Raw genomic sequence first — 15784 nt, 5'->3', positions numbered from 1 at the left:
TGGGACAATTATTCATATTAGTAGGGTTAAACTTCATTATTTGAAGATGTACATAGTTTTGTGTGTTTGCATTAAGTTAATAGGTTATGGGGGATTTGTTTTTTTTTTCTGTTTGAGGGAAGAAACAACTGCGTAAAAGATCAACCTGACAAACATTAGTATATGCCTGTAACACAAAAGCTGAAACTAGACACTTGAAAAAGCTGTTATACATAACACACTGGTATTATAACATTTTATCATAATAGCAACACTTTCCATATTATCTTTGAATGTGAATGGTCTCATAGATATATACAAAAATGAAATAGTAGTGAACTATATTAAAAATGCAGAGTTCAAACAGCTATGCTATAGGAGACACAGAAAGAAACAAGCACGTAAATTTGATAAAGAAAGGATTTTAGGATGGTTATTCAGTGGAATAGTTGGGACAAAGGAAAAAGAGAGTACTTATTTTAATTGCTAGAGGAGCTCCAATATTGACAGAAAATTAAAAAAAAAAGATAATAATGGTAGATTTGTAGTAGTAAAAGGTTGTGGGGGGTTATGTTTGCTGTATTTATACTCTACCTAAAACTGCTACAGTGGAGCTTAATAAATTTTTGGGAGAAATAATCAGCTTTCAGCAAGGGATATTACTTATAAGTGGGGACTGGAATTTAATTTGCAATGGTGGGGATGCGTCTGGGGGACTTAAAAGGGAAAATATAATAAGAGGATAGATTTTTGAAGAAATTTATGAAAATGTTTGGTATGGAAGATGTGAATTCAGTAGTAGGAGCTTGGAGAGAATTTGCATATTATTTCCAAAGGTACAAAAACCTGGGTTAGGCTAAACAGAAATCATATTTCATGGGAACACGTGCATTTAATTGACAGTTTTGATATGCATCCAATTACCATTTCAGTCACATACAAATAACAAAAATGAAAATTCAGTCTAATAAATTTTTTATTTATTTATTTAACATTTTGGTCGGACTTGGACAGGACCAAATTTCAGAGGAGGCCTGGGGAGAAATGCTCCAGATGTACATCTTTGGAATGTGGGAGGAAAACAGAGCACCTGGAGGAAACCCACATGAACGTAGGGAGGACACACAGACTCTGCACAGAAGGCACCCCAGCTGGGAATCAAACCAGAGAACCTCTTGCTGTGAGGAGACAAAGCAAACAGTTGCACCACTGCGTCATCCAAATAAAATGAAACACTGGCAGTCTCCCATCCAATTATCTACGTTGTGTTTGAACAGAGTTAGTGAGGTTTTACTTGAATAGGAAGTCTATTCCAGAGAAGCAGCGGTCTCTGGGAGACATCTGTCTCTCCAGCATGTTCTATTCGTGTCACAAGCAAGGTTGAGATCCCTAGAGCAAGTGACTCTTGTACCATTTGACTTGTGGATGTGCAGCATTTCCATTAGGGCAGGGTTGGAGACTGCCCTATAGGCCAGGCGCAAGTCACTTCTAAGCAGCCTATAAGATACAGAGTAAAGTGACTGAGCTTTCAGCCTGTCCATGTAGGTCATGGTTTGCATTCCCTGTATTTTCTTAGTGTGAAATCTCTGAGGTCTCTCCAGCTGCTGTAGGTTTCTGGTGAGCTACCTGCAAAAGGGTGTATTACACTCTATTACTGGTCTGATGAGGGTCAAGTACAGTAGAGTTATAACATTCCTTTATCTGGATGTTACACCCTTGCTTATGAGGTGCACTACATAGAAGACTTTCCTTACCATTGTGGAAACTTGCTGGTCAAAGTTCAGATCCCTATTAACTTGTGTTCCCAAGTGTCACACCACTGGGTTGGAACTCAGGGGAGTGCTGTCAATATTGTAATTTTTTGGAATTCTGTTCTGCCAAAGGGAATAATGCATTTTTGTGCATTTAATTTTAGACTATGACTTTGGCACCAATCATTTATTTGTATTAGCCCTTCTTGTAACATGTTGACATCACTGGGGGACTCAATGATGGCTCCCAGTTTGCAATCATCAGTGAACTTGGTGAACCAAAGACCGTCTACTATGGCCTGGACTTCTAAAAAATAGATGGCAAACAGTAAGAGGCCCAGCACAGACCCCTGTGGTACTCCACTGGTGACGGGGCTACTGATGGAGGTGGAGTCTGGAGTCACCAATTTTGACAGACTGTGTTCTGTTGGTAAATGAACCGACTACCCACCTAGTAACATAAGGGTTAATCCCCATCTGGAAGAGTTTCACAATGATGCCAGAGTGGGTAATTGTGTAGAAAGTCTTGACAAGATTGAGATAGGCTGTGTGCACTGTCTTGCCTTCGTCCATGGCTTTAGTGACATTCTCAAAGAAGTACATCAGGTTTAATAAGCATGACCTACACTTAATGAAGCTAAACTGGGTTGGGTCCAGCGTTTGGAGGTCGTCTATGTCCTTGTTAAAGTTCAGAAGTCTTTCCATGGCATTGCAGATGAGGCTGGTTAGACTTATGGGTTTGTAGTTCCCAGGGTCAGTTGGTGGCCCCCCTTTGTGCAGGGGGATTAGTGTTGCTGTTCTCCATTTTGCAAGAACATAGTCAGTTCTCAAGCTAAGAATAAACAGAATGCCGAGTGGGTCTACTAGGTCTTGTTTTAGATTGTTTAGTAAATAACTGGGATATTATCTACTCCCACTGAAGCTATGCTTTTGGCCTTGGTGAGTGCAGAGATGACCTGTTCTCTAGAGATACTAGGCAGAGGGATGGTATCAGGTATGCTTTGGGATATGGTAGGTGGGGATAAGGGGCTGAAGTTTACACTGAACCTGTCAGCTAGCAAGTTGGTGATATCTTCCAGTGGAGTATGAGTGATCTCATCTACAACCAGTTTGGCACATAGCTGGGCATTCCCTTATAGACTTCGGATGTAGTTAGAGTGCCTTAGGATTATTTTTTGCTAGGGATGTAATTTTAGTTTTGTAATTTGCTTTAGAAGATTTTACAGGCTTTCTGATTTTCTTGTTTAGGCTTAGGAGGGAACTCTTCCTCTGCAGAGTGATATCCCTCTTGCTTTTGAACAACAGTTTCTTCCTCTTGTTATACAATCTGTTTATACTTTAAGTCCACCACTGTGGTTTGTTTTTACGGGAAGACTCAATTTTGATCTGGTCAGACACAGCAGAGTTTATGCAGTTGCTTAAGTGTTTGTACAGGGCATCTGCATACACTTCTGCACAGTGAAGACTGATGTCTGCGATTGTGGGTGGTATGAAGCTTTTTATACTACTGCTTAGTAGACTGTAGTTAGCTTTGGTAATTTTTTTATAATTTTTGTTCCTGTGAGAGTATCAGTTCAAATGAGACTGATATGTGGTCTGACCTAACCAGGGAGGACATCATGCATGAGGAAGTACAGTGACTCCCCCTATGCTGGCGAGTACTATATCCAGAATATTACAACCCCCTAGTGGGGTTGCAGAATATCTCTTCCAGAGCCTTTGTGTTAACAAAGTCTGGGAACCTCTGGGTGAGCGTGTTTTTGCTTGTGTATGTTCCCCAGTCTATGGAAGGACAGCTGAAATTTCCCATGGCTAAGGTGTTGGGCTGTATGACGAGGAATTCCATTAAACCGAGGTAAGTGGTATGCTTATCCTGGTTTATAGTGGAGGATCTATAGCTAGCAATGATGTGATATGGTACTTTCCCCAACAGTTAATTGGACATGGAGTAGTTTGACAGAGTTATGCTATTTGACTAGTCTCGAAGTGTATTTGGTTGTAATGAAGATGGATACACCTCCACTTTTGGTTCCTTCATGCTCATTTAGAGGTCTGACTGTGTGGAAGGCCTTGCACGGCCAGGGGTGCTCTCAGTGGCCTTGAAACATGTCTCGTTAACTGCACAGATGTCAGCATCCTCTAAGGTGAGGAGTGCTTCCAGGGAGTGCAGTTTCATGTTTAAACTCCTAGCATTAAACAGCATAACCCTAAGTTTGTCTAGATTAGATTTTATGTTGGATAATTTGTTGTTTCTTGACACTGTCTAGAAAAGGCACTATGCGGGAGGCAAGCGCCTTTGCCAGTATCCAAAAGCCTAGGGCGGACAGGTGCAGACCATCTCAAGCAAAACAGCGAGGTCTGTCCACCGTATCCTCCACGGCTGACAGATACTGGAACCCCCTGGACTGACAAAAGAAGCTGAGCCAATTGTTGAAGTCAATCATTTTTTGTTTAAATTGTGGCATCAACCTAGGTGAGGGTAGGATACTGTTTAGGGTAGGGACATACCTGTCTGGGACACATAATCAGAGAGCTCCGTCATGTCTCTCTTCATATAGTCCAGGGAGGACGTCTCAAGTCATTCACTCCAACACCGACTATAACAGAGTCATAATGTTACTTGTTGTTGAGACTTGAATGCATGTGTGATTTGTAGGATCCTAGCACCTGACAGACAGCTGACCATGAACTTCTCCTTGTCCAGTCTGGTGAGGGGGACATGTGTGTCTAACTATAGAGTCACCTTTAATAAAGACATTTGATGCATTTTGCCTTAGGGGCTTACTTGTTGAGACACAGGTCCGTGTGTTGATATGTGTAGTGGTTGCTTTTTGCTTAGTGGTGAGTATGGGTATTTTGTGTTTGGGAGGTCTCTGTTTTTTTGGTAGGGTTTTAGTGAGTACCTCCATGTATGTGGGTTTATGTGTCATGACCTTATTTTGTGTGAGAGATGAGGTTTGCATGAGAGGTGAAGCATGTGTGCTGACAATCTGTTTGATGTCTAGTTTGTTTTTACGTGACAGAACTGACTCCAATTCCACAGTGTATTGCATCTCTCACATAGGGCGTTAGTTTAATTTAGGTGTAAATGGTCATCAATATACATGAAGCAATACTTACAATACCTCCATATCAATGAAGCTGACAGTAGAAATGATGGGAAACTGCCTGTCCATTGTGCCAAGATGTTTCAGAATGTGGTATTTGTGAAGGAAGTGAGCTAGCTGGACTTAGTCACAAACAGCAAAAAGGAAGCAGTAATTCAAGTTCATAGGTAGGTACTAGGCTATCAGCCCTAGGGCCTATACAAGCCTAGCCAAAAAGGTACCCTGGCTTTCACCACCCAAGAAAATTATTTTCCTGTGCCCCTATCGAGCAGAGCCACAGAGGTGATCCCTGGGTTGAATTTCCAATTTCCCATTCAGTCAAGATTTTTCTTGAAGAGTACTAATGAGGAGCTTTGTTTGATATAGATAGGTAGTTTGTTCCAGAGTATGGGAAGTCTCTGAGACAGGAATCTATCCCTCCAGCATGTTCTGTTTATTGTGGTGACAAGGCTTAGGTCCCTAGAGCGTGTAGCTCGGAGGGATTGGTATTTCTTTAAGTGGAGCATGTCCAACAGCTCTGGGTTTGACATAGCTTTGTACGTTAGGCAGAGATCGCCTCTGAGTAAGTGATATGCGATGGAGTAAAGCTGGAGTTTTTTGAGATGGTCTGTGTAGGGCATCTGTTTGAGGCTGGTAATCCTCTTTGTGAAGTATTTCTGTGGCCTTTCCAGTTGTTGTAGATGTCTTTTGAGGTACATACCAAAAGGGGCATTTTACTCTATAATGGGTCTAATGAGTGATGAGTAGAGGGGAATAATGACCTCTTTTTTCCTGGATGAGAAACCTTTTGTGATGAGGTGTGGCATGTAGAAGGATTTCCTGACTATTGTGGCGATGTGATTATCAAAGGAGAGACTACTGTCCACCTGTGTCCCAAGGTCTCTTACCACACTTTCGGTGTTAAGTAGACTATCACCTAAGTGGTAGCTCAGGGGTACAGAGCTTTTACCAAAGGGGATGACAATGCACTTTTTGGCATTGAGCTTGAGGCCATGGCTTTGACACCAGGCATCTGTCTCAGTGAGGCCCTTTTGAAGATGTCCACATAGTTAGGAGTTTCAATTATGGCTCCTAGTTTGCAGTCATCTGCAAACTTCGTTAGCCAAAGACCTTCTGTGTTAGCCTGTACTTCAGAAAAGTAGATACCAAACAGGAGAGGACCCAGGACTGAACCCTGTGGTACTCCACTTGTCACTGGTCTGAAGTCGGATTTGGAGTCTGCTCCTTTCACAGTGTGGGTTCTGTCAGTGAGCCACTTGGCAACCCATGTTGTGACATAGGGATTTATACCTAGTTTAGGGAGTTTAACTATAATTCCAGAGTGGGGGATGGTGTCAAGGGCATTGACGAGATCTGGACAGGCTGTGTGAACCACTTTAACCTTGTCTACAGCTTTGGTGTCTACTTCAAAGAAGTCAGTCAGGTTTAGGAGACATGATCTGCCTTTTACAAACCCGAACTGGGCAGGGTCCAGAGTTTGGAGATTACTAATGTCTTAGTATCATGGAACTTATAATCAATGTTCCATGGCCTTGCAGATCAGGCTCATTAGGCTAATGGGGCGGTAGTTCCTGGGGTCCGTGGTGGCTCACCCTTTGTGAGGTGGGATAACTGTCGCTGTGCGCCATTCAGTGGGCAGAAAGCCTGAGGTGAGGCTATGACTGAACATGGTGCTTAGGTGGGATGCCAGTTCATTCTGTGGTTCATGTAGAATGCAGCCTGGGATGTTGTCAGGTCCCATAAATGTTGTGTTCTTGACTTTAGAGAGAGTGCATTTACCTGTGCAGCCGTGATTACAGGAACTTTGCATTCTTCCGATATAGAGATGAGCCCTTTAGGGGGTGGGGGGTAAAGTAAATACAATTAAAGTGCAGTGTTGGCTTAAAATATGCTTATTTTTCAGTTTTTTTTTTCCAGTGGATGCCTTGGATTTCAGTGCATATGCACTCCTGACCTCTGGCTAAAGGTTCCAAATGTTGACCAGCTCTGGTAAACTGAGAGCAAACCCATGCAAATGTGAGGCTTATATACCACAAATGCTAAAGATGCATTCTAGAAGAGTGACATATGATACGTAGCCATATGCTCTTTCCCAGAAATGTCTGCAATAAGTGGTTTACACAGTTAAGTGATTCACAGAACTACTCAGCTGTGCAAATCCTTATTGGCAATCACTTTAGTTAACTTGGTCAAATGTTTGTGGTCACCCATTACTCTTAGTGAAGAGACTGCATTAGAAGTACATGCCAGAAAGTTTAGTGGATAGGAGATGCTGTAGGGTGTGTGTGTGTGTGTGCATAAACATGTCTGCCTAGATGATCACAGTAGGGGAATTAGTTAAGGGATAGGTAGGGTAGGTGTGTATGTATGTATGTATGTATGTGGATGAATGGGTGAGTGTCTGAGAGCGTGATGATGTGGGGGGTTCCATGTAAGCACGTGTAATAATTTCTGTGTGCGGCTGCCATACCTAAACTCCCCTTGACTAATGAGCAAATCCTGCAATACTCTGGGGAAGGGACACTAGACACCAGGTCCCATTAAATATATTCACAAGTCATATCAAAAGTTAATAAAAAAAACGCTATGCAACAAGAAAGGCACATGACGGGAGCATCAAACAACATGAATGCTTTTGAATATTAACCTTAACCCACCTACAAAACTAAATGACTGCAAGTTTTGATGCATGAAGAACAGTATCCTAAGACATATGAAAATGGAATGTCTGACATTATTTACCGACTGTAGTGGTTGATAACATATAGGACAAGTTAAAAATTTCTGGACAATGATAGGAAACTAAAAAACAAGAGATTTTTTTCCTAAATATTACCCTAATCCACTTAAGAGTTAATAGAGCAACAGATCTTGCATCATGATGCATTTTCTGAACAAGAAGAGAAATGAAACTAATGTCTGGCATTATTGACTGACTGTAATCAGCTGGGATTTACAAGAAAGTGGGGAAATAAGAGGCAACATCATTGACATTCTATAAACCAAGGGAATGTTAAGAGGTATGACGGTGAGTCCATTCATGTGTGTGTCTAGTGTGTATGTGGAATGAATGTGGAGGGGTGCCCGTGTTAACAGAATATATCAGCCACCAGCAGGGATTACCAGAAGGGTAACAGAAAAGAGCAAATTATCCCATAGTGAAGTTTTCCCCATTCCAGCTATTGTATTTATGAACTGCTGGTTTCTGTAATTGCTATAAAAGGCCCTTTTTGCTACTAAGTCACTGAAGCATTTTTCACTGGCCAGACCATTTTCTGAATCCTGGCCAAAGTATACACACTTTTATCTTCCATTATTCCCAATGCCTGACATATCTCAAAATCAAATGCTATAACCTTAATAAAAGTTAAAGAAATTGTGTAGTAAATGCAACAAAAAAAATACATAAACAGGTTTACTTTTATTAAAACAAGCAAAAATATACAAAAATAAACACAAACACAGACATTTAACACAATATCAACAAACATAAATACTATTTTTCTAAATGCAATAATGCCCAAGAGGGTGGGCATTATGGGGAAATAACAGATCCTTTATGGTCAAGGAGTCCCACTGCCTGTGGCACTGGGCATCACAACACCTCTGGACAGTCATTTTTTTTCTTGAGAATGCTCACCTTGTCAGGCATTACCACTCAGTTGTCTACCGTTTACTGTAATTACTTGTCGGTACTATGGTTAATCTGCCATTTAGCCTGGGTCATGGCTGATAAAGATCTTTGTACAAATTCACTTTAACTGCACAGCAAACTGCAAAAAAAAAAAAAAAAAAAAAAAAGGAAAAGGAAAAGACAAGGCATTTTACTTTTGCCTATAAAACTTTCCTCTCAACTGATGTCAAACAAGAAATAACTGAATTACAAAAAACAAAAACTGTAAATGTAAAGTTACTTGCCTTTCATATTCTCCAGCCAGTTTCACTGTGATATGAACTGCCCCATCCATCACATGTCGACATGTTAACAATAGTTTGGGATTCAGCATCACTCCAGATCCCCAAGTCCGATCAGATTCTATCAATACTACTGCTGAAAGAAGATGGAATAACCCACTATTGCCCACAAATTTCATAAAGTGCGTCCTGGATCCCGATATGGGTACAAGAAAACTATTAAGACAGCAACCCAAGGCTGGTAATGCTTGCTTCACATTTTCAATAATATGTGCAACAGAACAAACTAGGGTTAGCCCTATCCATTCATTTGCCCTCCAGCAAAGTGGAGCCACAATTATACCACACAAATAGTATTGACCTGCAGACAAAATAAACACCCCTCCACCTTCAGTGCCTGGTAAACAACGTGCATCAGTTAAAATCATAGCATTTCTTTTTCCATCTAAATTGCTGACAATCCCTTTACTCAGAGTATTCATGAAAATGTCAGGACAGAAGGAACTAAAGGGAGAACCACAAGCAAAAGTCACATCACCTTTTTTCAGACTTCCTGCTGAAGCATAATTCAGCCTTTTCATACCAGATTTATAGAAATTCTGCATTTTTAATAAAGTGAACCAGTGCAAGGAGGCCATGTCATTCAAATGGGTGTCCGCATCTCCTTCATTCTGCTCAGTATAAAAATGCCAACTATCTGACTTCCTGAACAACTTAGTAAAACTGTCCTGGAATTCTGAGCAGGATACCATCAAAAGAAGCTCAGCAGTCACCGTCTCTATTTTTCTGTGGATTTGATGAGTACTTGACAAGAGAGCCATCCCAAGTCCTCTTCTGTTCAACTTCACTTCTTTCTCTCCATGGTACATGTATGGTACCTCTTTTTTTGTTGTTGCTTTAGTGGTCAAATAATTTACATGAAGCTGTAGCTCTGTGGTAAAACTGTCCCTAAACAGATAATGGCATTTGGAAAGATCCCTATCAAGAAGAAAGGGCAGAAATATCATCCCATGACACAACACAAGTCCAGTATCAGGATCCAGAATTACTCCACTGCAACTCAACTGTCCTTTAGTTCCCGGATCATTAAGTGTCAGTTTAGGTGAAGTGCTTTCCGACTTAGATGACCACTCTGCTCCGATGGCCGCACTGAACTTAGGAGTTTCATGGTAACAAATGGCCTGAGGTATGCTATTCACAGTAACTATGCAGCCTGAGTTTTCCAAAGACATAATTTCATCTCAGTCTAAAACTACACTATACATCATCCACATTCTGGTTCCAAATGAGAACTTGTATAAATGTGATGTACCGTCACGGAAAATGCAGAAGAAAGCAGTGCAAACGTTGAAGGAAACTTCATTTGTAGAACAGATCAAGACATCATTAGCAGCAAGGTGTACGCAACATGTGTCACAGCTGTCCAGCAATGATCTCAAAGAATTTTAAGAAGTTGCAACAACACCGTTTGGTATCTGCAGCTCCAATATTACCCATATTTTCCTTGGAATTTGAACCATTGAAAAACAACTACATTAAGCTTAAAATCAGTCCGTACACGTTCTCATTATATGTGCAACAAAATCTAATAACAGAACAAAGTCTACCGACGGCACCCTGCAGTTACGTCCCATCCTCTAGCCACACGTAGTAGCTTATTGCGGAAGCGATGGCATCAGCAGACAGGGCTCTCCAGGAAACGTCATTGTTAGGACGCGACTAGCTTGGTTACGAGGCTTTCGATTGGTCAAAGTGCCTAAATTATTAAGTAGGCTGCGTTTGCTATTCTTTCATAGAAAAGGGGAGGTGAATGCGCGTGGAATTGCGTTCTCTGTTTAATACTCGGTCGTCTATCTGAACGGAAGCGTTTTGGAGGAAATTGTCTACGTAGTTCCGGCATCTGGGCTGTCTTTGAGGGAAGTCTATTGGCGAGAATCCCAGAACGTTGATTCGGTTCGGTGTGGTGAAAACAATAAGCAATCTAAGTAGCGGTCCGATACCGAACCCAAAGACAGAGATCCGGGGGGGATTGAGAGGTACAGAAGAGTTGACAGCTAGAGGTAATAACCAAAAGAGACTATGTTGCTGCAAATGGGTCAGGCCCAAGTGACACGCAAGCGGTTCAGCTTGGGAAGGGAGGGGTGTCAGTCTTGGGTAGGTCCTAATTGTGGGTGACTGGAAGAGTACCTCTCCTTGCTTTTGATAAGGGACGTGGAAGGTTACCAACTGCCACACTTCGATTAAAGTAACGCATGCATAGTGCTGGCTTGATCCGATTACTGATGCTAGTTTGTCTGCTTTCTTTTTTATTTTCTTAAAATATCTCGGCAGGGTTGTAGGTAAGAGTTTGCATAGACACGTATGAAACCTGTTTCAGTGTTTTGTTGTTAAGATTCTATAGAGGTGTACGAGTGAGCTGTGTGGATTGTTGTGCCGACCCGAACTTTGGCTGTCTTTTTGGGTAACGTTGTAAGTGACAGGAACTTGACATTTTGTGGGTTGTGAGTTCAGTAGGTGAGATTTAAAACGTGTCTTGAGTATAGTTCACTCATTTGGTCTGTGGAGTGAGTGACGCTAGCCTGAAGTACTGTCTGAGACACATCATCATATATGCTGTAGAGTCAGCAACTCTCCTAAGCAAATAGTTGCTTTTCCTCTTGTTTGATAAGTTATCTACCGGTATTAGGTTTCACTATGTGATAGATTATTCTTGATGGTGGAGGTGAGCCTGTAGAAGACATTTGTAATGCAGGCCAGCTTCTAATTATGAGCTTTATCCGCTGCAGCTCTTCACCGATGTCGCAACGACGTTTTATCCAAAAGTAGCCTTTAAGGATCTATTTTGTATGAAAGCCGGGTGCTGAAAGCACACGCCAATTTTGAAGTATTTTTGTGATAATGAACTTAAGTTTGCTTCTGTTGCCCAATTTTACGCAGCAAATTCGTACGCTTTTTTTCTTTTGCTATTAATAGTGGAATTATGTTTTGTATATATTTTTGACGTACAGCTGTAGCCAAAAAACTTGCTGCGGTTTGTCGATTTTTCGTGTGGTGTTGCTTCAATTCCGGGAGATATGAGGAATCTGCTTTTACTGGAATCAAATTTCGTGTAATACAAGTATATTGTAGAGTCTTAGGTATGGCAGAGACGGGCTTCGGGGTCAAGGAAGGCCATGCCAGTCAGTCTTGAGATGAACAGGGGGTCATCAGTGCTAAATACAGATTTGGTGCTAGTTTTGCTGCTCTTCAAGATGTGTCTAATTTTTCATCACAACCAATGGATGAAGTTTGTAGTACAGTGATAGCATTATAGTTTCTCATACAGTGTTTTCTGCTCTTGAGGTGAAACTCTGTATCTGCATACAGATGATCACAGTGCACCGAATCTTTGTATCGTGACATGTATTATATTCATATTTAGCAATGATCTGAGCACTTGATTTCTGTGCGCCTTCTACACAGTGAGCAGTATTGTGTATATTCAACTGGTAAGAGTATCTGGGCACCTGATTTCTGTATGCCTTCTGTCCTTGAAGTGCTCGTGCATATCGGTTGGTTGAACGTTTCTGCTTCATTGTTGAAGTTCTAATAGTGTTATCGTCCCTTTTTTTTTTTTTTTTTGGCTGATATTAGTAGCATTATGTGTTGTCCTTGGGCTTAACTCATCATTGTGGAAATGGTAACCGTTAACTTTAATATAGATGACTGGTGTGCTTGTAATTGCATAGAATATTCCCTTGTCTTTGGTTTAAAGCATAATCTTCTCAAATGATGAGGCAAACACCCATGAGTGGCCCATTTAAGTTGGCATGACTGAAAATGTTACTGAAAACCTCTGATTGTTCAGTATAGTTTTCGTGTGCACTTCAGTTGTAGGCAGACCGCTAAATTAGTAAATGCACATTAGTGATCACCAGCACAAGAATAATGTAGTAAGACTTTTTTTTAGGTTTGTGTTTCTTATGGTTCAGTTGAGGGGGGTGTCTATAGTTCTAGTTTGATATCTTTGTAATGCTTCATTAATGACACTGGTTTCACAGATGCTCATTGTATCAGTCTTGTCTAAACTTGTGGTTGTGGGCTGCATCGGTAGTGCATTAAACCTGACAGCGTATCCATCAGTAATCCAGTACATTTTATAAATATGCATGTTAAGTTGTCTATCTTGCCTTCATTCTTGCTCTGCCAATACTAAAGCTCGAGAGCTAATTCCACTGGCTCAAGGTTCCCCCATATCCCACAATGCTAGGCGGTAACTCCCCAGGTCTCGTTTGCCGCTTAGCTGACGAGGTGCTCTTTCCAACCGGCTCTGCAGGTTAGTTACTTTTATAAAAGTTTTACCAAAGTTAGACCCCTTTAAGTTAATTTTTCAGTAGTTATTACTTAATTACTTAGTTTTTTACCACTTCCTTACAAATTCCTCCCTCTTTTCTAAAAGATTTTCCAAGGGTTCTTCCCTTAGGCCCCTTCCCACCCCTCCTAGTAGTTGGAGTGAGTGTGTTTTTTCTAGGGAATTTTTTGTTTAAATTTAGTTACTTTAATTTTAGTGTAATCTGTGTGTTTGTGTGTGAGTGATTGCACTACTTGTATTTCTTTAGTTATGTCTAAAGAATCGAAGGTCTCTGGCTTTAAGAAGTGTGACTCGTGCTGTCAGAAGATGTCTCTGACAGACGGTCACACTTCTTGTGTGTATTGCCTGGGACCTTTACACCTGCAGGACTCTTGTGCTGTCTGTCACGGTTTCAGCCCTAGAGTCCTGCAGGAACGTAAAAATAAATTAATCTTAAGAGGCTTGTTGAAGCCTGAGGGTCCCCCCACACAGTCTAAGTCCTCCAGGCAGTCTGCTCCAGTGTCCGAGCCATCCTCCGGAGGTTCGAAGACCGTTCAATCGGTTCAACCATCGACTCCGGCTGGAGCCGATTATTCTAGACCTACTACACACACTGTGTCCTCGGCTCCGGCTGGAGCCGAGACAGATAAGTCTAAGTCGGTTCCGATACTCTTGTCGGAACCGACTACTAGAAAGAGGTCCAGGTCTCCTATCGGCTCCGTTCATTTGGCTCCAGCCTCACCGCTCTTGTCTGAACGGAGCCATAGGTCACACTCCTCTAGGTCCTCCAGATTTTCGGACCATGATTTGCAGAGGGTGGTGAGTAGACTTAAGTCTGAGGCACTGGCCCAGATGTTACACAGCCCGACTCAACAGTCGATGGCTACCCCTGTTCCACTAGACATTCCTCCTCCGACTCTATTGAGTTCGGAGCCGGTGCTGCTCGGAGCCGAGACTTTGGGAGCATCGGAACCGATACCTTTCCTTTCGGCGCAGTCGTCTGCTCTGATCTCCTCCTTGGAGGGATCTCGGCGCCGGACTTCCCTCGTCTGCTCAGAGGGGGCAAGTGGCATCGGACCCTTGTCCGACCCTGCTCTCCCTCTCGGTGCTTCGGCGCTGGTTAGTTCGGCTCCGACATCGGCTTTGGAGCCATCCTTGTCGGTGCCGGGGGAGGTTTTAGGCTCTTCGGAGCGGAGACCTCTTGCTTGAACATGGATAAAAGCATAAACTGAAACTAGTACTGTTGTGTAACTGTGAAACATACATACTTGTTTTAACTCCTACATTTTAACTTTAAAAAAACATTGAAGAAATAACAAACACATAGTCAACTTCTGCACCACAGCTCTTGCCAAATTTTACTCTGCATTGTCCCAGTCACTATTGAGGTAAAGGAAGGCCTGGCTGGCTAGCCATTGAAAGAATTGATAAGATTGTACTGTACTGGAAACAGCTGAAATGAGACTGGAACAAAAGTCCTTTTATCTGTTGATTACCCAACCTCGTGCTGAACAGCTGCCAGTCTCTTTTATGGGCCAAATCTTGTATACTTTTCAGAATGATTTCTCCAAATACTGTAGTTCATTTAATAAGGCTTTGTTAGATAAGGCTTTGTTAGATATTCACTATATCTGAATACTGTCAGCATTAACAGTGCTAATAGAAATGCTTAGATGTTGGTTAGTAATTATGCTGCTAAATATATCCAAAGTTTCTGCTGGTATATTAATGTAAACTGTAAAAGTGTTTATTTGACCTGTTATCTGTACTCTGGCTCGAGTGTCTGTATTGTAGCTTCCTTTCTGAAATACTGGATATTTAATCTTTTCTGTATGACAGGCCGGACTAACTCACTAACTGACTTCACTTAACTGTATCTGAAGTATATTTTAATACCAAAACCATGTAATGCTTTACATGCCTCTTTAGCCTTGGTAACCTTGATTTCCAAGCCTGGTCTTACATATGCTTTATTTAACATTCCATTAAGGAACATTCTGTAACTGGCAAGATTGTATCTTTCCCTTGAGAAAAGAACATTCTGTATTTTCTGCACATTTCATGCTTATCTTTCCTTTCTAATAAACTGTGTTCTAAAATGTCTAACACTGCATATTTTACATTTTAGTCTGTATAATGACTAATAACTACTTTAAAATGGAGGTCCCTATTTTTAGTACGGGGGGGGGGGATCATCCAAGAATCTAATGCATGTTTTAAGTAGTCTAACCATTTCTGTTGGTAAAACTACCTCCTTTTCCTATTTGTGAAGAAGGAAGTTGTCAGAAAAAAATGGGACTGGTGTAGGCCCCTTCCTTCCCATAGCTAGTCCTGATACCTGTTTTAACTTGCAGTCTAGGGGAAAGTTTATTTTTCAAGAGCTGATTCCATAAAGTTTTATAGATTAATTTGCCATTCTCTGTTAGCAGAAATTGTTAAAGTATGTCCCTAAACCAAGCTAGATCTACACCATTGTGGAGGGTAACTGTGTACATGTTCTGTATATCAGGCATAACAAAACACATTTTAGAGTCCGTTTTTGCAGAATGTAAGAAGTCCAGGAAGTGTGTTATGAGTCCCGAAGGATGTTGTGGGGGGGTAAGGTGTAAAATACTCTTCAAGTTTCCATCCACCATCACCATTAGTGTAGCAGTTTCTGCTACCCTTGGCTGAATTATAGGTCTAAATTGTGGGTTGTTCAG

The 15784-nt window shown here is 41.4% G+C and overlaps 2 protein-coding genes across 3 annotated transcripts in view; one reads left to right on the top strand and one right to left on the bottom strand.

The window, feature by feature from the left end:
- Nucleotides 1-10437, bottom strand: part of TYSND1 (trypsin like peroxisomal matrix peptidase 1) — a 157398-nt gene extending 146961 nt beyond the window's left edge. Inside the window, exon 1 of the mRNA XM_044056618.1 lies at nt 8756-10437. Coding sequence (XP_043912553.1) covers nt 8756-9984 — 1229 coding nt within the window. The 5' untranslated portion in view covers nt 9985-10437. The remainder of the gene's footprint in view (nt 1-8755) is intronic.
- A 140-nt stretch (nt 10438-10577) lies between these two features.
- Nucleotides 10578-15784, top strand: part of SAR1A (secretion associated Ras related GTPase 1A) — a 343486-nt gene continuing 338279 nt past the window's right edge. Inside the window, exon 1 of one of the 2 annotated variants that reach the window (XM_044056619.1) lies at nt 10578-10812. The gene's annotated coding sequence lies outside the window, so the exon portion shown is untranslated. Of the gene's footprint in view, nt 10813-11024; nt 11092-15784 lie in introns of those variants that run through there. The other variant, XM_044056620.1, reaches the window with a different exon arrangement.

Source organism: Protopterus annectens, chromosome 14.part0 (genome assembly GCF_019279795.1).
Source record: "Protopterus annectens isolate FY-2018-M chromosome 14.part0, PAN1.0, whole genome shotgun sequence".
Taxonomy (NCBI): domain Eukaryota; kingdom Metazoa; phylum Chordata; order Ceratodontiformes; family Protopteridae; genus Protopterus; species Protopterus annectens.
Note: the sequence above shows the minus strand (reverse complement) of the source record. Positions and strands in the feature narration are given on the sequence as shown.